This window comes from Salmo trutta, chromosome 6, assembly GCF_901001165.1.
Source record: "Salmo trutta chromosome 6, fSalTru1.1, whole genome shotgun sequence".
Classification (NCBI taxonomy): Eukaryota; Metazoa; Chordata; class Actinopteri; order Salmoniformes; family Salmonidae; genus Salmo; species Salmo trutta.
Window position 1 is genome coordinate 53,732,315 of NC_042962.1, and position 22,667 is coordinate 53,754,981.

General features: G+C 46.1%; 2 protein-coding genes across 6 annotated transcripts in view; one reads left to right on the forward strand and one right to left on the reverse strand.

The window, feature by feature from the left end:
• LOC115196289 (chloride intracellular channel protein 4) overlaps positions 1-22,667 on the forward strand; it is a 53,051-nt gene that overhangs the window by 24,636 nt on the left and 5,748 nt on the right. Inside the window, exon 1 of one of the 4 annotated variants that reach the window (XM_029756969.1) lies at positions 16,106-19,153. The exons of 2 other annotated variants lie outside the window; for them this stretch is intronic. In XM_029756969.1, coding sequence (XP_029612829.1) covers positions 16,568-19,153 — 2,586 coding nt within the window. In that variant the 5' untranslated portion in view covers positions 16,106-16,567. Of the gene's footprint in view, positions 1-16,105; positions 19,154-19,978; positions 20,205-22,667 lie in introns of those variants that run through there. One more of the 4 variants, XM_029756973.1, reaches the window with a different exon arrangement.
• On the reverse strand, positions 211-14,350 carry LOC115196290 (calcipressin-1). 2 transcript variants are annotated; one of them, XM_029756975.1, is made up of 4 exons: positions 13,890-14,350; positions 2,673-2,846; positions 2,077-2,236; positions 211-1,880 (listed from the first exon to the last, which is right to left on the reverse strand). In XM_029756975.1, exons 1-4 carry the CDS (start codon positions 14,010-14,012, stop codon positions 1,690-1,692), a joined length of 648 nt encoding a protein of 215 aa, XP_029612835.1. In that variant the 5' UTR covers positions 14,013-14,350; the 3' UTR covers positions 211-1,689. The 2 variants fall into 2 exon arrangements, with proteins under 2 accessions (XP_029612835.1, XP_029612836.1); XM_029756976.1 differs by lacking the exon at positions 13,890-14,350 and adding an exon at positions 4,153-4,819.

The following is a 22,667-nucleotide window of genomic DNA, read 5'->3' on the forward strand; positions in this document are numbered from 1 at the left end:
ATTAGTTATTTTGATATTGAGCAGTGCACTGTTGGGTAGAGCTTGTAAAAGTGATAGTTTGAAAGGGTGCACATCCAACTGTCACCATAGGGAGGCAGCGAAGTGCCACCAAATGGCCAGAATGTGAAGTGGCTCCAGACAGGCAAGTACTATGTTGAACATTTGATGAAAATAAAGCGCCACATAATTAAAACAAACCACACATTCACATGACTTTAGCAGTGAAGTCTTTATTACATGATAACTCACTAGATTATTATTGAAAGTATAATAATGAATCTCAATAGTTCAGAGTACAAAAGTAGCTAAATGACTAATGCAAACCGCTGGGGTGGATAACTTCATTCCAGATGTGCTGTGATGGCGCATGCATGAAACATTTCACAGTGCATCTACACAAGCCTCCCACTACAACCCCCCTTCTCTGACAGCAGCGCACACAACCAAACCTCCTATAGTAACTGCAGTTCAGAGCCCTAATGGCCCCCAGTCGGCCCCAAAATAGCAGTGTAAGTCAAGTGAGAGAAGCCATACTGGCCAGGAAGATGTGCAGCAAGAATGTACAGTAAGCTATGAAGACCCATGCAGGCAGTCATCCCTGCCCCGTGTGATCAGCGTGATATGGCAGACATTTCTGTCAATCAAAGGAGGATGAACTAGGAGGGGAGCTTGTATTAACATACAGTAACGTCTCAATCCTATGGAAGCAGATGAGTCATTATTGGAGACATATTATTGAACAATAAGTCCCTTTCATAGAATTCCCTCCTTGACAGGTTCATTTGCTAAGAAAGTAACTCTGAAGTGTTCTGTTTACAAATGTTAGGCATGGACCATTAGGAATTAGAATATTCATGAATAATAATTAGGTCTATTGTGATGTATTCAAATAGAATGTAATTTGTACTCCTCGATGAGTGAAACATTGTAAATCGCTGAGCTAGTGATGGCAGCATGCCACAGGTGATTGGCGGCACCTTAATTGGGAGGACGGGCTCATGGTAATGACTGGAGCGCAACAGGTGGAATGGTATCAAACGCATAGTTTGACGCCCTTCCATTTGTGCCGATTCAGCCATTACTATGAGCCAGCCTCCACTGCAGCATGCGCACACATCTTACAGACAGGGAAATGATGGATCCAGTACACAGTAGGAAATGAGTCTATAGACAGGGTTTGTTACGGGGTTCCGAATTACGAGTCACAATGAATCCAAAGAAAGTTGATCCCCCGGTGTCTCTCTAGAGAGGACTACAACATCTCTCTCTCACACACTACCTGACCATGAACATATACAACGGTTCCAAAGCAAATGAGGAGGTAAAACATTTTTTTTTACAGCAAAAATATTCAAAACATCCCTTGCTCTTTATTCTCTATCTACTTCTCTTTTCTCAAGTGTCTAATATTGTTCCAAATGGAGGACGAAAGAGAAATTAAATATGAAATGATAAGAGATGAATGTCTCTCGCTCTCTTTTCCTTTTCCTTTCTCTCTCTCTCTCTCTCTCTCTCTCTCTCTCTCTTCATGAAAAGGCAGGGCTTTGAGAGGCGACTCCCCCTAGTGTTAGAGAGGATGTATTACATGTCCCAACAGCATCCTCCCAGGGCCAGGTTGTCATTGACTTCTGAGAGGCAGATGTGGGAGACATGCTTTGTGGATGTTAGAGCGCCCCCTCTCTCTGCCGCTCACTGCATGACGCCGGGGGTGATGTCCGGACGCCGTGTCTGGATGATTTTGGGGCGAGGGGGGCGGTTGCTGCTGCTGGTGCTTCCTTCTGTGTCGTCTTCGCCCCCCGAGCTGTCCTGCTCGTTCTCACACACGTGGACCACTACGCTGGGGGTGGTGGGGGTGCCGGTGTGCAGCTCGTACTTCTCACCTAATTTAGAGTTGGAGAGAGGACCGTTAACACTGTAGGACTGGACACAATCAAACTGATGGCAATACAAAGGACAGCTACTGTAATTCCATCACATTGAATTAAAATCAATTCTAATTTTAACGAATTCTAATTTTAAGTTCCCATCCTCATTGTAGCAAGTGTGTGTGTGTGTGTGTGTGTGTGTGTGTTGTACCTGGCCCTAGTTTGGAGATGGCACAGAGAAGGTCGTAGTTGATGACGGGCACGGCGTCCGGGGCCTGCTGCCACCCTACCGGTGGTGAAGCTGGGGGGGAGATCAGGAACTGTTTGTCTGGTTTAGGGGGCTCCAGGCGGGGACTGCCTATGAGGACGGACTGCAGGGCAGACGGGACGGGGGGGGGGAAGGGAGACACAAGAGGCTCAATGTAGATCAATGGAATCAATCAGTGCTAAACCAAATAGTGATGAACACGTTTTAAAATATTTTTTTAAACCTTTATTTAACGAGGCAAGTCAATTTAGAACAAATTCTTATTTACAATGACGGCCTACTTGTAAAGCCCCCCCGGCCAAACCCTCTAACCCGGACGACGCTGGGCCAATTGTGCGCCGCCCTATGGGACTCCCGATCACAGCAATAGAGCCCGGGATCGAACCCGGGTCTGTAGTGACGCCTCCAGCGCTGTGATGCAGTGCCTTAGACCGCTGCGCCACTCGGGAGCTATTATTTGTAATGTATAGCATATTTCCACTACCAAAAGTTACTGAAGTATGGGGGCATTGGGTGATGTACAGAAGTCGTGTCTCTACCTGTGCGAAGTAGAGGCGCATCTCTTTGCCGTTGAAGTCGCTCTTGTGCAGTCGGAGCCGTGCCTCAGCGGCGGCCAGTGCATCGCTGAAGTTGATTCTCACACGCCGGAAACTCTTAAAGAACTGGAAGTTTACGTCCGGGTCAAAGGAGCGGAACAGAGACTCAAAACTGGCCTATAGGAGGAGAGAGAGAAAGTGGGGGGGGGGGGGGGCAAGAGAGAGGGTGAGACAGAAAGAGAGGGTGAGAGGGCGAGAGAGAAAGAAAGGGTGAGAGAGAGGGCGAGAGAGAGGGTGAGAGAGAGGGTGAGAGAGAAGGTACAGTACAAGTGAGTTAGTTGGATAGTGATGTTGCCACACAGCATTAGTAATGGGATGATGTAATACATTAAATACATAATCGTCTGTTTACCCAGAAATAGGCTAATGCTTCTCAAAACTGCTCAGTCACCATGATCCCACTGATAATAATAGTCTAACTAACATTAACTACAGTTATGGGACTGTGGCCTGGGAGAGAACCAGCAGTGGGAGAGAAGCCCAACAAAAAGCCCAAGACCAAGGGGCTCCCGAGTGGCTCAGCGGTCTAGGACACTGCATCGCAATGCTAGAGGCATTACTACAGACCCGGGTTTGATCCCAGGCTGTGCCGCAGCCGGCCGCGACTGGGAGACCCATGAGGCGGCGCACAATTGTCCGGGTTATGGGAGGGTTTGGCCGGTCGAGATGTCCTTGTCCCATCACGCTTTAGTGACTCCTGTGGCGGGCCGGGCGCATGCACGCTGACACGGTCGCCAGTTGTACGGTGTTTCCTCCGACACATCGGTGCGGCTGGCTTCCAGGTTAACCGGGCATTGTGTCAAGACGCACGGCTCTCGACCTTTGCCTCTCCTGAAGTCCGTACAGGAGTTGCAGCGATGGGACAAATGGATACCCCAAAATTGGGGAGAAAAAGGGGTAAAAAATAAAAACCCAAGACCAGTTCAGGCACAATGACAATAAAACCAAACCCTATAAAGGCCAAATGCATTGTGATTTGAAAGGCAAATTTATCAAGTGTATGAAGACTTGTTACCTTTCCTGAAAACCCTGTCACCAACCTCGTTTCATATCTTCAGTCTTTCAGGGCTAACGTTACCCGCCCCTGCCCTTCTAAAAATAGCTGCTGCAAAATGCTTGACTAAACTGTCCCCTTAAAATGAGGAACACTGCCCGGTTGTCATGGCAACCCTGCTCAACTTGTGCGTGCCTGGCCTTGGTGAGCGTCGGGGGTCCGTCGCTAAAGAAAGACCCAGTGTGACAGCGGTCTGATAGGAGCTCAGCTCAGACCATGAGGACCGCTGCATCTCATTGGTCTAAAGCAGATCTAGGAACAGATTACCTAACCATTACAACCACTGGGAAATGGACCTCAAAGGCTACAGAATCTGACCTTAGATCAGTTTAGGAGACAGATCAGAGGCAACATATAAAGCCTTCTTACCCGGGACTCAGGCCTGTCAAACACTTCCTGGTTCGTCACCGAAGCAACCAGGCAGAAGGCGTTACACTTGATGGTCTTGAGGTGCATGATGGGAAGGGCAGGGAGGCAGAGGCCTTTCCACCTGATAATGCGGGAGGTCAGAGTTTGTGAGGAGGGGCCGGGATGAAGATGACAGGTGTGGGGGGGTTGCGCCGCCTTCCCCAGCGTGAGAGTTGAGGGAGATCTCGTTCCCACAAAAAAAAAACGTATTTTTCCTGTTTCCCTGACTTCCACCTCTTCTATTCCCCTTTTCTCTTCTCTCTCTCTCTGTTTGTACAGTCCACACCCCACTAAGAGAGCTGCAAAAGCCTGCAGTCCTGGCCAAATGAAGAACCAAACAAAAATATCCAGTGACGTTCAAGCCGGAACCAGTTAGCTACTGAGCAGCTAGCCCAGGTCCAGAGTTAGCAACGTTAGCGATAGCTCTCAGGTTCCACCCTTGGCAGTGAGGTCTGTAGGACAGAGACAGGCAGCTACACGACAGCTGAAAGCAGTCCTTTGTCTAGGCTATAGAACATTCCAACGAGACTATGTGCTGCATTTGTAAAAGTCTCATTTAATACAGCCTTCTTTCTGTCTGTCTGGTCTCTAGCTCTCTCTGCCTCTGCAGCCACTTATATGAGAGTCACAACTACTGACGTACACCACAGCCCCTCCCTCTCTCTCTTCTCTTCCTTCGTTCCATGGTTCATTCACTCCCAGCCAACCCGCTGACACAGGGGGTGTGTCCTACCTTTCTTCCCTCCCTCCCTCCATCCCCCCCTCAGACATGGTCCCTCCCGCTCTCCATCGCTGACTAATTAGAGAGGCAGTGAGACAGAGAGAGAGAGACAGAGGACTGGAAAATAACAAAATCAACCCTTAGTAGACTGAAGTGTTAATCTCTTCACTCTTCTCTCTCACTCACACAACACACAAAATATATGACAAATCTGTTGCTTAGTTGTGAATGGAAAATATGTGCAAATCAGAAACTGAGTCCATGACTGACACAATAAAGCCACACACACACACACACACACACACTGAATCAGCTTATCGGGGCACTTGACTCTGGCCTGCTGAGCGTCAGTCGTGGAAAACACACGTCATTCTGGGTATAAATACGCCCGAGAGCTTCACTACAGAGAGACACAGACGAGAGAGAGAGAGACACAGAGAGAGAGAGAGAGAGAGAGAGAGACACAGAGAGAGAGAGAGAGAGATGGACTAAAAGAGAGAGGTGGCAGAAGCACAAAGTACATGAGAGAAAGGGAGAGAGCCTGAAAAACAGAGGTCTGTGTGGAGAGTAAGGGAAGAGAGAGAGATGAAGGAGAACTGGTTCTTATGGAAAGTATGCGGCTGGAGGTTTGATAACACAGAAGCTTGTATGAGAGTGGTATTAATAGCACTGAGGTGCTGTGAGAGGAAAAATGTATGAGAGAGAGAGAGACTAAAGTAAAGGCTAAGCATGTGTGTCTATAATGTATGTGCTAAATGTAGTATACACTTGTTTGTGTGTTAGTAGTATAGTGACAATCTGTGTGTGTGTGTGTGTGTGTGTGTGTGTGTGTGTGTGTGTGTGTGTGTGTTAGAAAGCAAATGTTCCTGTGAGGGAATGGAAAATAGGAATATGAAACCAAAACAGAGGATGGAAAAAATGCAGGGCTGAGAGCCCCCCCCCCCACACACACACACACACACACACACACACACACACCCACCCACACCCACAATGAGTGTTATGCAAAGTGGCGCTGAAAGAGATAGTTAGTCTCACACACACCCACACTAACAGGGTAGGACAAAGGTCTGGAGATGGTTAACACACACGTACGTGTCACACACACACACACACACACACACGCACGGTGGGACAGAGGTCTGGAGATGTTTAACAAGAACAAACACAAACACTCACATTAAACCTCAGCTGCTCTGCAGGGAGGAAGAGGAGGGGAGGCACATGTTTCCATACAACACCCACGAACTTTAAAAACTGGCCTACACATCCATTTTCTCAAGACTACACCCACAGGCCTACATGCAAGTTAACAGCATAGAGGTATTGTGTCTGGACACTCGACTGACACTTTTTGACAACACTACTTGTATTCTGCATGCAGAGATAATCAACTCGTCTGAGATGTTGTCTCCAGCTGCTGCTACATGAAAGGTAGTGAGTAACAAATCATACTAGCCGTTTGCTGTGATTGACAAGCCAGTCGGCTAGAAGACAGAACCTAGAACAACAGAGTGTGACCTCAGACAGTGACAGGTGGAACCTCAGAACTGGTTGTATATTCTAGAACACTCCACCATTGTCTGATCTGAGTGGCAGAAACAGCAGGAAAGAGCAAAGTGTCACTGATAGTTATGAAGAGCACCGGAAACCAGACAGCACAGACGCATGAACGTACACACACCTTCACATCAAAGACTAGACAACAAAGAGATTCTGTCCCCCCAGCACATCGTAGAGAGAGACAAGTGCACAGAGGTTGTACTCGGCAGAGTACTGAAGGTGCAATATGCAGAAATCTCTCCACCATTTCCTGGTTGCTAAAATTCTAAATTGTTCGCCTAATTTCAGTTTCTGACAAAACAAGTGTAGAGAATCATTGTACCATCTAAATCGCTGTGAAATATATTTTCTATAACCAAAAATATTGTATTTTCAGCTGTTTGAAGCTAGTGTACAAAACTGAAAGTAAAACACGCAAAAACAAAAAACATAAGAACGGGAAGAATAGAAATAGCACACATAGAACAGATATACCACTTCTTAGACTTGCATTCAATGAGAATGGCAGATCTATAACTCACATTTATATGTGAATTTGGTAAATTGCCCAGAAAAGTTACATCATGTAGCTTTAAGCCTACCAGCTGCAGTCTGGTACTAGCGTGCAAGAACACACACACTACCTGCTCTGTTCTCTCTCCAGGCCTGAGGCTTTGTGAATCAAATATCTCTACCACGCAAATCCCTCAGTGAGTACAGCAAGACAGTACAGGTCACAGTTTCCATTAGGTAACCTCTGGGGTGTCACGTATGTGGCCAGTCCCTGGTGGTGACCTGTATTAAAATGTCCTGTTGTAATAATGTGTGACCCTTACTGCAGGAGGGAAGCCATTTTGATTTGGACAGGACAGTTTACCTGATTAAGGGCAGGGATGAGTCTTAAAACTAGATGAATATCTGAATAGGATGGAAACGTTGTGTGTCTTTGTCAAACATTCCTAAAGGAGAACACAGTGTTGATGCACACAGCGGAATATTCCGTCACATGATCTCTCAGCTGACTCAAAGCTCCTTAAAGGACGTGACCCTCTGAAAAGAAAAACACTTTTATTCCAAACAGTCAAGTTTTTATGACCTTTACCCTGTTTCACTTCCTTCTTAGCCCAATTGATTATTTAATCATTGATCTGTGTGTGTGTGTGTGTGTGTGTGTGTGTGTGTGTGAGGATGTGTGGCTTAACCAGCTGTTCTGGTTTGAGCACCTGTCTCACTGTTTCTGCCCCCTCCCTTCCATGGAAGAGGCCATCAGTAGGAAAATACATTTCAGCTGAATCCGACACTATTCACCAATGTCACCACACCAGCTAGGCCTCTATGTTAAACAAACAACGTGTAAATTCCATCCAGCATTGACTTCTGTTTGCCGTTACTCACAACAGTACTGTTTGTATGGCCCATAGTAGTCTGTAGTAGACCCATGGTGAGTTGACACTTAGTTCTCATAAACAAAGCAACAGTGTGTGGTAGGGCTGACCCCAATTAGTTGACTGGTTGATGGTCGACCGAGGCCAAGTTTTTCCTTTTCTCCTTTGTTTGGAGCGCTCCTGTCAATGTTGAGTAAGGACGCGCACCTGATTATGCATTGAAGTAGGCCTATATGCTACCTGGCTATGTGCAAATGTAGGCATATAAATGTGCCCATTTGGGGATCTGATTGTATTTCTGATTGGCTTAATGCACCACCACTAATGAGCTGTGGAGCTTCTCAAAGTAATGTTTTCTTCACCTAAAACAGTAAGCAAACAAAGTCTGTTTTTACATTCATTGAGAATGACAATAGTTCCTCAATGTACACTACCGGTCAAAAGTTTTAGAACATCTACTCATTCAAGGGTTTTTCTTCATTTTTACTATTTTCTACATTGTAGAATAAGAGTGAAGACATCAAAACTATGAAATAACACAAATCATGTAGTAACCAAAAAAGTGTTAAAGAAATCTATTTTAGCCACCCTTTGCCTTGATGACAGCTTTGCACACTCTTGGCATTCTCTCAACCAGCTTCATGAGGTAGTCACCTGGAATGCATTTCAATTAACAGGTGTGTCTTCTTAAAAGTTAATTTGTGGAATTTCTTTAATGCATTTGAGCCAATCAGTTGTGTTGTGACAAGGTAGGGTGGCCGACCGATTAATCGGAATGGCCGATTAATTAGGACCGATTTCAAGTTTTCATAACAATCTGTAATCGGCATTTTTGGACATCGATTGTGGCCGATTCCTTTTTTTTATACCTTTATTTAACTAGGCAAGTCAGTTAAGAACACATTCTTATTTTCAATGACGGCCTAGGAACGGTGGGTTAACTGCCTTCTTCAGGGGCAGAACGACGGATTTTTACCTTGTCAGCTCGGGGATTCAATCTTGCAACCTTCCGGTTACTAGTCCAACAATCTAACCACCTGCCTTACATTGCACTCCACGAGGAGCCTGCGTGGCAGGCTGACTACCTGTTACGCGAGTGCAGCAAGAAGCCAAGGTAAGTTGCTAGCTAGCATTAAACTTATCATATAAAAAATAATCAACCTTAACATAATCACTAGTTAACTACACATGGTTGATGATATTACTAGTTTATCTAACGTGTCCTGCGTTACATATAATCGATGCGGTGCCTGTTAATTTATCATCGAATCACAGCCTACTTCTCCAAACGGGTGATGATTTAACAAGCGCATTCGCAAAAAAAGCACTGTCGTTGCACCAATGTGTACCTAACCATAATCATCAACGCCTTTATTTAAAATCAATACACAAGTATATATTTCTATACCTGCATATTTAGTTAATATTGCCTGCTAACATGACTTTCTTTTAACTAGGGAAATTGTGTCACTTCTCTTGCGTTCCGTGCAAGCAGTCAGGGTATATGCAGCAGTTTGGGCCACCTGGCTCGTTGCGAACTGTGTGAAGTCCATTTATTCCTAACAAAGACCGTAACTAATTTGCCAGAATTGTACATAATTATGACATAACATTGAAGGTTGTACAATGTAACAGCAATATTTAGACTTAGGGATGCCACCCCGTTAGATAAAATACAGAACGGTTCCGTATTTCACTGAAAGAATAAACATTTGGTTTTCGAAATGATAGGTCATTAATATGGTCAAATCCGGAAACTAAGGCTCGTAATTCTGTGTGTTATTATGTTAATTAAGTCTATGATTTGATATTTGATAGAGCAGTCTGACTGAGTGGTGGTAGGCAGCAGCAGGCTCGTAAGCATTCATACAAACAGCACTTTCGTGCGTTTGCCAGCAGCTCTTCGTTGTGCTTCAAGCATTGAGCTGTTTATGACTTCAAGCCTATCAACTCCCGAGATTAGGCTGGTGTAACCGAAGTGAAATGGCTAGCTAGTTAGCGGGGTGCACGCTAATAGCGTTACAATCGGTGACAGCTCTCGCTCTGAGACCTTTAAGTAGTTGTTCCCCTTGCTCTGCAAGGGCCACGGCATTTGTGGAGCAATGGATAACGATGCTTCGAGGGTGGCTGTTTTCGATGTGTTCCTGGTTCGAGCCCAGGTAGGGGCGAGGAGAGGGACGGAAGCTATACTGTTTACACTGGCAATACTAAAGTGCCTATAAGAACATCCAATAGTCAAAGGTATATGAAATACAAATGGTATAGAGATAAATAGTCCTATAACTCCTATAATAACTACAACCTAAAACTTCTTACCTGGGAATATTGAAGACTCATGTTAAAAAGGAACCACAAGCTTTCATATGTTCTCATGTTCTGAGCAAGGAACTTAAATGTTAGCTTTCTTCTTTATTATATTAAGTTAAAATAAGTGTTCATTCAGTATTGTTGTAATTGTCATTATTACAAATAAAATAAATAAATATATATATTTTTCTCTTTATTTATTAATTAATTCAATCGGCCGATTAATCGGTAGCGGCTTTTTTGGGCCCTCCAATAATCGGTATCGGCGTTGAAAACTCATAATCGGTCGACTTCTAGTGGGTATACAGAAGATAACCCTATTCGGTAAAAGACCATGTCCATATTATGGCAAAAACAGCTCAAATATGCAAAGAGAAACAACAGTCCATCATTACTTTAAGACATAAAGTTCAGTCAATACGGAAAATTTCAAGAACTTTTAAAGTTTCTTCAAGTGCAGTCGCAAAAACCATCAGGCGCTATGATGAAACTGGCTCTCATGAGGACCGTTACAGGAAAGGAAGACCCAGAGTTACCTCTGCTGCAAAGGATAAGTTCATTAGAGTTACCAGCCTCAGAAATCGCAGCCCAAAAAATGCTTCATTTTTATTTTATCTTTATTTAACTAGGCAAGTCAGTTAAGAACAAATTCTTATTTTCAATGACAGTCTAGGAACAGTGGGTTAACTTCCTTATTCAGGGGCAGAACGACTGATTTTTATCTTGTCAGCTCAGGGATTCAATCTTGCTAACTTTCGGTTACTAGTCCAATGCTGGTCAACTAACAGACACATCTCAACATCAACTGTTCAGAGACCTGTGTGAATCAGGCCTTCATGGTCAAATTGCTGCAAAGAAACCACTACTAAAGGACACCAATACGAAGATGAGCCTTGTTTGGGCCAAGACACATGAGCAATAGACATTAGACCGGTGGAAATCTGTCCTTTGGTCTGGAGTCCAAATTGGAGATTTTGGGTTCCAACCGCCGTGTCTTTGTGAGACGCGTGTGGGGGTGCTTTGCTGGTGACACTGTCTGTGATTTATTTAGGAATTCAAAGCACACTTACCCAGCATCGCTAGCACAGCATTCTGCAGCGATACACCATCTCATCTGGTTTGGGCTTAGTGGGACTATAATTTGTTTTTCAACAGAACAATGACCCAACACACATCCAGGCTGTGTAAGGGCTATTTTACCAAGAAGGAGAGTGATGGAGTGCTGCATCAGATGACCTGGCCTCCATAATTTCCCGACCTCAACCAAATTGAGATGGTTTGGGATGAGTCAGAGCGCAGAGTGAAGGAAAAGCAGCCAACAAGTGCTCAGCATATGTGAGAACTTCAAGACTGTTGGAAAAGCATTCCAGCCGAAGCTGATTGAGAGAATGCCAAAAGTGTGCAAAGCTGTCATCAAGGCAATGGGTGGCTATATTGATTTGGTTACTACATGATTCCATATGCGTTATTTCACAGTTTTTATTCTACAATGTAGAAAATAGTAAAAATAAAGAAAAACCCTTGAATGAGTAGGTGTTGTAAAACCTTTGACTGGTAGTGTATTTGTAAAATCTTTACAGCTCTCTCCCTTTCGATAACAACTCAGCGTGAAAGGGAAAAATGTCATGCTCTTATCCAGTGGAAAAGTCATAAAATAGACCTACCTGATTACTACTTATCCATTGCGCAAATAGCCTACAGCTGTGTCTGTCCTGAGGTCACTGGCATAGGAAACTGAGGGCCCAGAATATGTTATACAATGTTGCAAGTTTGCTAGTGTGAGCTAGGCCAGACCCAAGTTAATAGTTGATACAATGTTTCAAGTTCGCTGCAGACAGGCCATGTGTAGCCAATGTGACAAACTGTTTTAGTGGGGAAAACAACCAGGTTCTATATTTATTTTATCAGGATATTTTCTACCTGCAGGCTGCAATGTTTTTATTTGTTGGCTTTATTTAGGCTATTTTTACATAGTTGCAATGGCAATAGAAGTTGCTTTTTAAGTTTGTATAATTTTTATTTAGATTTGGATAGAATTTTGATTAACCACATGACAATTTTGAGATACGAAGATGTTATTCTAAATTAAATTAAACTGTTCCATGAAAAAGTGCATTTGAAAATCATAACTAGCACGCAAATCAGTAGAATTTGTAAGATAAACTGGCATTGCTCATGAGAAAGGTTGTGGACTCCTTGTGTAGCCTATTACCAGCAACTTCAGGAGGATGGTTGGGTCAGGTTAAGGTTTTTTCTTCTGGTTATCTTGATCTCTGGCTCCCTCTTGAGCCATCTGCGTCTTATTTCATCAAACAGTGAGCTTAAAGCATCAGACAAGCTCAACGCATATAGTTGATTTTATTAAAACAAATAGTGTGTCTATATGGAAAAATACGTTTAAAAATTCCAATCACTCAATTTTTTACATGTTTTTCCCCCCTCGATATAGACACCCTATTTGTTTTAATAAAATCAACTATATGCAGAACGGACGACTTTCGGTCAACCAATATAAATGTTTTTATCGGGACAGCCCTAGTGTGTGGATTTACTCTATTTGCTTTAAACAAATTGCAAGGCATAGGGCCTAGTCTTTGGATGTGGGAATACTACGTAGAACAAAGTCTCTAATTTCTCCCCTTTTCAACCTCATCTCTTCCTGCTTATGACTGCTGTCCTTCCTGTTCCTTCCTTCCTGCCAGCTCCAATGGAAACTCTGTCTGAATCAAAGACTAGCCTACACAGAGCAGAAGAATGTTGTGTACACTGAAAAATACATTAGTCAGATTTCCAACGCAAAAACTCAGCCCCTGTGACACATTCACCTGACCTCAGGAAGGCTAGATGTTATCAGAGACTGAGATAATGGGAGTATGTACCAGATATGCATTTTACTAAAGATACCAATCTTTGTTTATGATTTAGGCTATATCCTCAAAGTCCAGAAAGGGTTTTGACTGAATAAGGCCCCTGCTTGCCAATTCTCTCCCTGCTGTTGTTCAGGAGGATCTCCTGAGTGACATCTGGCCTAGTTAGAGCACACACACTTTTCCATTGTTCCGATTACAGCGTGTTATCACATAGCCTACTTCAAGTGGCCTTTATCTGACTGACAAAGAGGTCACAGCCTCCTCTGCCAAAACCCCTGACAAGAGACTGATGAGAGGAGCAGAGATGACTAGACATGTTTGTGCCATATCACTTTCACTTATTGGCTAGCTAAGTGGTCATGAAGGAAAGAAGCCAAGGAAAGGAAGCAGTAAAATAAACACTCTTAGGACCTCTGCCTGTGTCCATCTGTCCTTGGCTAAGCTCTGAGATTCTGGCCCAGTTAGGACAGAATCTCAGTTTTTCCAAGCTTCCTGTATTCTGGTCTTATGGGGGAAAATCTAGTAATGTTCTTGCTGATGGAACTGTTCCAACCCCTATGGAATCAGGCAGGGGATGGAAGGGAACCATTTCCATGTGTGTGATGAGGGTGTGAGTGGTGGATTGGAACTACACAACCGAAGACTCATCTTTAGAAAGACACCAATTTTTTGGAGGAGTGGAATGTAATACTATCTTTAGATTGAACATGAGTATGTACGCACACACACACACACACACACACACACACACACACACACACACACACACACACACACACACACAGGTTTAAGTTGTTTAGTAGGGAACCATTGTAATGTAATGCAAGCTTGCTTTGGTTGAATACTTTGATCCACCATAACACACATCCTTACCTTCAGAGTTTGGTCATTGAAAACATCTTCAGTTACTTTGCATGTGATAAGGGCGTTGGGTAGGTCGGTAAACCGCACATCGACCGTTGCCTCAGCACCATCGCTCTTCTCTGATTTTTGCATCTTACGAACCGTACTTGTTCTAATCGCGCCAGGTTAGTTGTTTCAACTTGCAGTTCGGACCTAGCAGTCACTGTAGCTAAATATACTGTGGTCCTCCGTTAGCTTTCAGCTAGCTAGCTAGCAGAAGCGCTTAGCTACTATCTCATCGCAAGCTCCTTAGATTCGTCATTAATTAATGAGCAAAAGTTAAATAACTAATGTAGCTATGTTGTTTTATGGACAAATAATTCTCAGTAAATTACATTCAAAATGCATATTACACTAAAAACTGAAAGTACTGTTATAGAGCTGGTGGCCCATCGAATAAAGGAGATGACGTCAAGGGGACGAAAAACAGCTGATGCGATTTTCCGGTTTAGAACTGTCGCAACGCAGCTTCACTGATCACTGCAATTCGGGATTGTCCAAAAAATTACATGATAACGAGTTTGTCTCATACAGTCTGTTTTAGATCAGTGATGTCTACGCAGCGCTTTACCCCATTGCAAATTACTGGAACGCTCTGAAGGTGATGGCACATTAGCTGTCACTGTCAGTGTTGAGTTTTAGGACACTGTCATTTTGCCCTGAACTGTTCGTTGCAAATGCCATACTTATGTCTATTGAAGTGACGTCTATTTATTTATATGTAAATGACCTGCAATTTTATCATATTTAATACCATTATAGACAAAGCAATACTGCCCTCTAACGTTGAAAAACGTAAGGCCTACAGTCAGCAGTAGATGATTTGACTCTTCTTTATTTGAAGAGTATGATGGAAGCATCATTCATATGTTTAGATCGAAGAATGAAATTAAAAAGAGTAATTATTTATAAGGTTATTCATCCTTTTGTACCAAAATTCTCTTGTGTGAATAATTAAAGTTGGTCAACAATGCAATCCTTTACCTTCCAATGCCTCTGCCTGTAGGTCTACCTCTGACTGTCAGACAGTGGTTTTATAGGTCTACTCTGCCTAAAGCCTGAAAGAGGATAAGGGATTGTACTAGGACAACTGTGGTTTACTGAAAAGCTAACTCAGGGCATCCTCCCTGACCTCAGCAGAGGCTCAGCCTATGAGTTATGTTAAAGGAGAACTGAAAACTGCAAAGGGGTCAGAGGGGGGGTTAAAGATGGTTTGGAGTTGGGGAAAGTGTGGCAGGTTGGATGTGTTTTAGGATGGGGGGGGGGGTTCAGGCATGTATGGAGGCAGCCATTGGGAGGAGGATATTGTTAGGGAAGTGGTTGAATGGATGGGGGTTGGAGTGGAGTAGAGGGGCTTGGGGTATGGGGAGGGATGTGGGATACTGGGGCTAGGCATGGTTGTGGGGGTATAGGCTCTGGAGCTGGGCTGGGGGGATATAGGCTCTGGAGCTGGACTGGGGGGATATAGGCTCTGGAGCTGGACTGGGGGGATATAGGCTCTGGAGCTGCGCTGGGGGGATATAGGCTCTGGAGCTGGGCTGGGGGGGGGGTATAGGCTCTGGGCAGATTTAAATGAGGCAGGCTGGTCATGTGGGGATCAACTTCTGAAACTCAGCCTAATCCTTTGGAGAAGGAGAGAGAGAGAGAGAGAGAGAGAGAGAGAGGCGAAGAGATTGTAGTTTGACCAACTGTACACAGGCACTAATTACAGATTGGAGCCCCAGGCAGCGACAACTACAAGCTGTGTGTGCGTCCGTGGAACCTACAAACACACACTTATCCAACTTTCTCAAACTTGGCTTGAACTCCTGGACACATACTCGTTGGAACCTTGAACACACTCCTTCCCAGTGTGTGTTGGTCTTCCAGTAACCATGGCTCAGTCTGAACCTAATGGCCTCAGCCCGGACCTCTCCAATGGAGCCATCATCCACAGCCCTATAGGAACCTGTACCGACCCGGACAGACAGAGGCAACGAGATGAAGAGGAGGAGGAGGATGTAGAACTAGCAGAGGAGGTGTTAGAACTGGGGGAGGAGGTGGGCGAGGACATGGAGGACATTGGGATGGCAGGTGAGGGGGAAGGTGCAGCTGATCATTTCGAAGTGACGACGCAAGCTAGCGGGAGCGGAGGAAAGGAGGGAGAGGAGGGGGAGAGGGGGATTGAAGAGGAGGTTGGTTTACAGGAAAGGAGAGAGGGAGATAAAGCGGAGGGGGAGCTGACCGTGCCAGTTGTTGTAATTGAAGAGGAGCAGGAGAAATCTGTAGAGGCTGTTGAAGAAGAGAAGTTCGCTGAGAGAGAGGAGTCAGCAGGGGCGGACAAAGAGAGAGAAATAGAGGAGAGAGAACCTCCTCTCTCCCCACCACCACCTAGTTTACCTGAAACGGAGTCCATTAATGATGAGGTAGAGAGGAAAGACGAGGAGACATCTCCAGAGGCAGAAAAGGCACAAATCGTTTTGCCTGTTGATGAGACAGAGAAGACAGACGACGATGTCAGTTTGACGACAACAGAACCACCAGTCCCGTCCACTAATGATGAGGTGGAGAGTAAAGAAGAGCTGTGTACAGAGAGTCGAAAGCCAGAAACCACATCCACTACAGATGAGTTAGCGAAGGGAGAGCAGAGTGGCGGTCAGGACGCAGAGATGCCCATCAGCCAGGTGACTAATGATGATGGCATGGCGAGAGTGAGTGATGAAAGCGGGAGTCAAGTGACTGAGGACTGTCGAACTGTGTCCACTAGTGATGTGGTCAGAGAGACACGGCAGGAGGAAGGACAGGAAGAGGAGCCTAAACATCAGCCAGCCAATGACAATGAAGGAGAGAGTGAGGAAAGTAACAATAAATTGGCAAAAAATCGACAGGTTTCACAAGAAGAGAGGGATGAGAACCAGCAGGGAAGTGAGAAGAGTACAGAGAAAAAAGAGGAGGAGGTTAAAAGCCCTGTTACAGAGGAACAGGGAGAGACAACTAAAGCAGTTTTAGAGAAAAAAGAGGAGGGGCATCAAGCGACAGAGCACCAGCCCCCGTTGTTCGTTACCAAGGACTTCATAGAGCTTGGAGTCGTCAAGAGTCAGGCAACCACGGCTCAACAACCACAGGATGTTGTCACTCCACCTGTTGAGGTAGAGGGAGGGAGCAAGAGCAAGGCACAGCCACTGATACAGCCCAATGAGAGTCAGGAGGGTGAGAACGGCTCTAAAGAGGAGGGAGGTTTACAACAGACAGAACAGCAGCTACAGGTGGAAGAGGGTGACAGTGATAGGGCAGTGAAGGGAGGTGGTGGGGAGAGGGAAGAGCCGCAACAGGTTGGGGATAATGCGGTGGTGGGGATGGACACAGGAGGCAGCAAAGTAGAGGAGGAGCAAAAGAAGGAGGATAATGTAGACATAGCAGAGGAAGAGAGAAGAAGTGGCAGTATGGAGGCACAGACGGAAAAGGCTTTGGAGCCTGATAATGCTGCCAGAGAAGAAGGGGAAAAGAAAGAAGGCAAAGTTGTAGCTCAGCCACAGGTAGAGATACTCAAGGGTTCAGTAGGAGCTACACAGGAGGACGACGACAAGGATTTAGAGCATGTCGAGGAGGCTTTCGAGCTTGAGGAGGGAGGAGACATGGAGAAAGAACAGCCAGGAGAGGTCATTCTGGATGAGCCCGGAGCTGCAGAGGTGGGAGGGGCTGAAGAGATGGATAATCCGGTCCCGGTCTCAGAGATGGGGACGGGAGGAGCAGAGGGAGGGGGTGAGATGGAGGAACAGCCAGTGACAAACATTGACGATAATCTAGACTCACAATCAGAGGGAGCGATTGAGATGGCGGAAGAGCCAGATGATCTCATTGAGGATGAGTCTAAATCTGCATTAGAGGAAGGCAGCAAGAGAGTAGAACAGCCAGTGCCTGCCACTAAGGATGAGCCAGTAAAGTTCGGGAAGGAATACACAGCGAAGGAACGAAGGAAAGAGAAGAAAGAAGAGGTGGAGCTAGGGGTCAAAGATCGCAAAGCCAGGATAGAGAATGGTTTCCCTGGAACAGAGGAGGTGAAACGACAACTGCTGAATGAGATGCTGCTATCTCCCACAAGGCTGAGACAAGCAGAAATGAAAGAGGAGGCGACAGTAAAAAGAGATAGGGTGACACCCCACAGAGGGAGCAACGACTGGAACAAGAAGGAGGCCCCAGAGGAGGCGCAGACCCGCAGAGGGAGCAACGACTGGAACAAGAAGGCGGCCCCAGAGGAGGCGCAGACCCGCAGAGGGAGCAACGACTGGATCAAGAAGGAGGCCCCAGAGGAGGTGCAGACCCGCAGAGGGAGCAACGACTGGAACAAGAAGGCGGCCCCAGAGGAGGCGCAGCCCCGCAGAGGGAGCAATGACTGGATCAAGAAGGCAGCCCCAGAGGAGGTGCAGACCAACAGAAGGAGCAACGACTGGAACAAGAAGGCGGCCCCAGAGGAGGCGCAGACCCGCAGAGGGAGCAACGACTGGAACAAGAAGGCGGCCCCAGAGGAGGCGCAGACCCGCAGAGGGAGCAACGACTGGAACAAGAAGGCGGCCCCAGAGGAGGCGCAGACCCGCAGAGGGAGCAACGACTGGAACAAGAAGGCAGCCCCAGAAGAGGCGCAGACCCGCAGAGGGAGCAACGACTTGAACAAGAAGGCAGCCCCAGAGGAGGCACAGACCCCCTGGAGGAGGGATGACTGGGCCAAGAAGGAGGCCCCAGAGGAGGTGCAGACCCGCAGAAGGAGCGATGACTGGATCAAGAAGGCCCCAGAGGAGGCACAGACCCCTGGGCGGAAGGAGGACTGGATTAAGAAGTTGTCTCCAGAGGAGGCGCAGACCCCTGGGCGGAAGGAGGACGGGATTAAGAAGTTGTCCCCAGAGGAAGCGCAGACCCCTGAGCGGAAGGAGGACGGGATTAAGAAGTTGTCCCCAGAGGAAGCGCAGACCCCCGGGAGGAGGGAGGACTGGATAAAGGAGCTGAAGTCGGTGCTCAAAGAGGAGGTACTTTCCCCGAAGAGGAGAGAGGAGCCGGTGAAGAAAAAGAAGAAGAAGGTGGTGGTTATGGACGAGGTGCCCACGTTCATGCACCAGAGGACAGAGGTGAAGAAAGAGAAGGAGGCGCAGGGGGAGGAGAAGACGCCAAAGAAGTCTGTGAGGCTGCAGAGCCCAACTCCTCACGGGGAAGACAGGGACAGTCCGGAGCCCCAGGAGTATGAGATCTCCCTCTATGTCAAGGTACAGTAGCACCAAGGGTTAACTATGTGTTAGCTATGACATTAAGAACATTGCAGATAGACATGTGATGAATAAAGCTGACACAATTCCCTTTTTTTAGACGACAGGCAATCACATGTGTTCTATCTACAATACACCCTGTGTAGTACACAGTGAATTTATTTCTGAAAGTTCTGTTATGTTGCACCTTCCGGAACAGACCCCAGTGCTCCCTGGTCCTGTAGAGCTACAGGCTGTATCGATCAGCTGATTACCTGAATCAGGTGTGTTACCCTGCACATCCTGTGGGTGCTCAGGACCAGGGCTGAAGAACACTGAAGGGTGTGGTCTAAAATGTATAGATCTCTCTGCCATTGTCTCCGTGTATTGGCAACTCCACTTGTGGCAGGATATAGTTTAGCATGTGTTTAAAGTCAAGTGTAGCTTCTATTCAGGTAACGGCTACAAGATGTATCTGTCCACATGTCACAACAATACAGACCCACCCCTTCTCTTCCTTCCTTCTTTCTCTCTCTCTATCTGTCTCCCTCTCTCATCTGGTAATCAAATCAGTGTTTCGGAATCCTCGAGAATGATCTACTTAGCTCGTAATGGAACTTTCCTGTCATCCTGTTCTATAGATTACAAATGGGGCTACATGTAGCGTGCTAGCTAGCATCATAGGAAAACCCATGCCAGCCACTAGCCCTAGCCCACCTTTTATCTTATCTTAGCTACTTAGTGGCTAATTATATTAGTGTCTGGTCTATGGTCATGTTCAGTTGGTCATAAAGGCTAGCTCAGACACTGTCCGGTCAAAGCCCCAGACATTGTTCTGTTGTTGTGGTTGATTCTCCTCTAGCTGGTTTAAAGTAATGCGATTTGACAACTTGAAATGGCCGCCTGTCGGGAGTCGTTGAGAGGGAGAGGCCGTTGTTGTTGTTGTCATTAGCCTACTTTCTGTGGCCTGTTCTTCTTTACCACTGAGTGTAGCAACATGGCAACATACAATGATACTGGCTTCGCTTCAGATCTGGGCCTGGAAAATATACTGGAAGGGAGAAGTTAGCAGGTAAGTTAATTTACGTAGTAATAAAAACACTGTTTGGCCCTGCAGGTCAGAGGTGGTGTGGTAAGGAAAGAAGAGGGTTTGTGTGTCTGGCCAGTAAAGTATTAGCCTGCTGAACTTTATTCAAAAACACACCGCCATTTTGAAAATCTGTTGCTAAGGAAACATCAAGCATACTTATGGTTTGGGTGTGAGGCATGTTGTGTAATATTCCCTGTGTTATGATTGCATGTGAGGTGTTTTGTTGGGGTTGTGTGTGATTGTGTTGGCATGTGGGAGTCATGTCGCTGGGTTGCCTGTGATCCCACTGTGATCTCCTTACCTCATCCCATTAAGAGAGTGATATCCTACTGTAATTCTACCCCTCTTTGGCTGATTGCACACACGCACAGACGCACACACACACGCACACACACACACACACAGTTACACGGAGACACACACACACACACACACACACAGTCTTGCCGGCCCCATTGTCCCATGCGTGCGTGTGTGTTAGGGCATTCTAGTAGTGTTGTTGGTGAGTGTTCTGGTGCAAAATGGCTGCCCTAGCATCACCTGTGGCCCACTATCAATGTAAAGTGCTTTGAGAACTAGGTGGAGAGCACTACATTGAGGCACTACATCATTACGCTCCATTCTAGCCGCGACTGTATTGCTTTGAGCCATGCATATCTGGTCAGAAGTCTATAAAAAGCCTGTATTAAAAAGTTACCTGACATGGTACCTACTTTGGCTCAATTGGTTGGAGTGTGGCTCTCTATAGCAACCCCAGGGTTGTGGATTTGACTCCCACATGTGCTACATAATATGTGTGCTAACCATCAGTCGCCTAGATAAAACCTCCTGCTAAAAATAGTCATGTTGTTATGGCGTTGTAGGTCTGGGGGGCTGCATGCCATGGGCCCAGGACGTGACCAACACAACAAAGGCACATTCCAGTGTTTGATGAAGGTGCCCTGGCGCCCAGCTGAAGGATTAAGCCTGGGGGAAAATGTTCTAATATTCTGGCCTGTTCTCCCGGGGCGCCTGCTCACATAATACAATAGACGCCTTTGTCTTGCTCTTGGTGCGAGAGCAACTGTAGGTATGTTCCATGGCCAAGGTCATGGGAGGCAGGAGGCAGAAGCAAGCTCCAACTGTGGCTTTCACCGGAGTTAGAGAGTCAAGGAAAACATGGAGGAAATTATTTTTGCATTCTCTCTCTCCCTTCTCTCTCTCTCTCTCTCTCTCTCTCTCTCTCTCTCTCTCTCTCTCTCCCCCCTCCCCTCCACTCTTTCTCTTTCTCTCTCTCCCCTTCTCGCCCCTCTCTCTCTCTTTCTCTCTCTCTTTCTCTCTCCCTCTCTCTCTCTCCCCTTCTCGCCCCTCTCTCTGTCTCTCTCTCTCTCTCTCTCTTTCTCTCTCCCTCTCTCTCTCTCCCCTTCTCGCCCCTCTCCCTCTCTCTCTCTCTCTCTCTCTCTCTCTCTCTTTCTCTCTGACAATAAGCTGATTATCAGGCCTGCTGGTTTGGAGCTGACTGGGGTGTCTGGGGACAAGCTGGGGACAAGAGGGGGTGACAGGGCCCACTCCGCCAACACACAATGCAGATATTTGACTTATTGGTCCGCTGTTGTTGTCACTATGGTAACGAAGTCACACAGCACACCTGAATGGTCACCTATTGCCATGAGTTTTGGGGTCGGAGTTGAAGTGTGATGAGTCGGAGTTGGTTGGGTTTGTAATGATCTCAGTAGAAATATACATGATCAAACGATCCACTTTATGTTGCTGACAACTTTCTACCCAATGAGGTAATTCTATGATATGCATGCACAGTATGGTTGGTTGCCTACAAGGAGTGCGTTTTCAGTGTGTGTGTGTGTGTGTGTGTGTGTGTGTGTGTGTGTGTGTGTGTGTGTGTGTGTGTGTGTGTGTGTGTGTGTGTGTGTGTGTGTGTGTGTGTGTGAGAAACACATTGCCCTTTTCCATCAGGGTCAGAACAGGCCTGAGGATTCCATCAACTCCCACACATTGACCCCAGAACAGACCTCACACTGTTCCGCCAGCCTACACTGACACCATACCCACAGACTCTGAGTCAGTCAGTTGGGGCCTATTGTTGCTGTTGTTTGAGGATTGATAAAAACGTATCCTGGTGCACCAAATGAGGCTGAGTTTCTGCATTGTAGGTTATTAGGGCAGTGAATGAGATCATTTTACTGGAATCATAAACTGAAACTTTTGCATCAGGAAGAAATGATTGTAGAGGGGCACATGGACCTGACTACGTATCTAAACAAGTTTACACACTATTCTCTGTTTGTCATGGGCTATTATTAATTCATTGCGTCAGTACCTGTAGCTGAAATCAACACATCAGAACTCCAATCTATCAAAGTAAACGAAAGACGCCCCACCAGACAGGGAAAACACCCAAACAGTGTGTCTATTATGCTAGCCGTGTGTGGCTAACAAAGAGGGAGT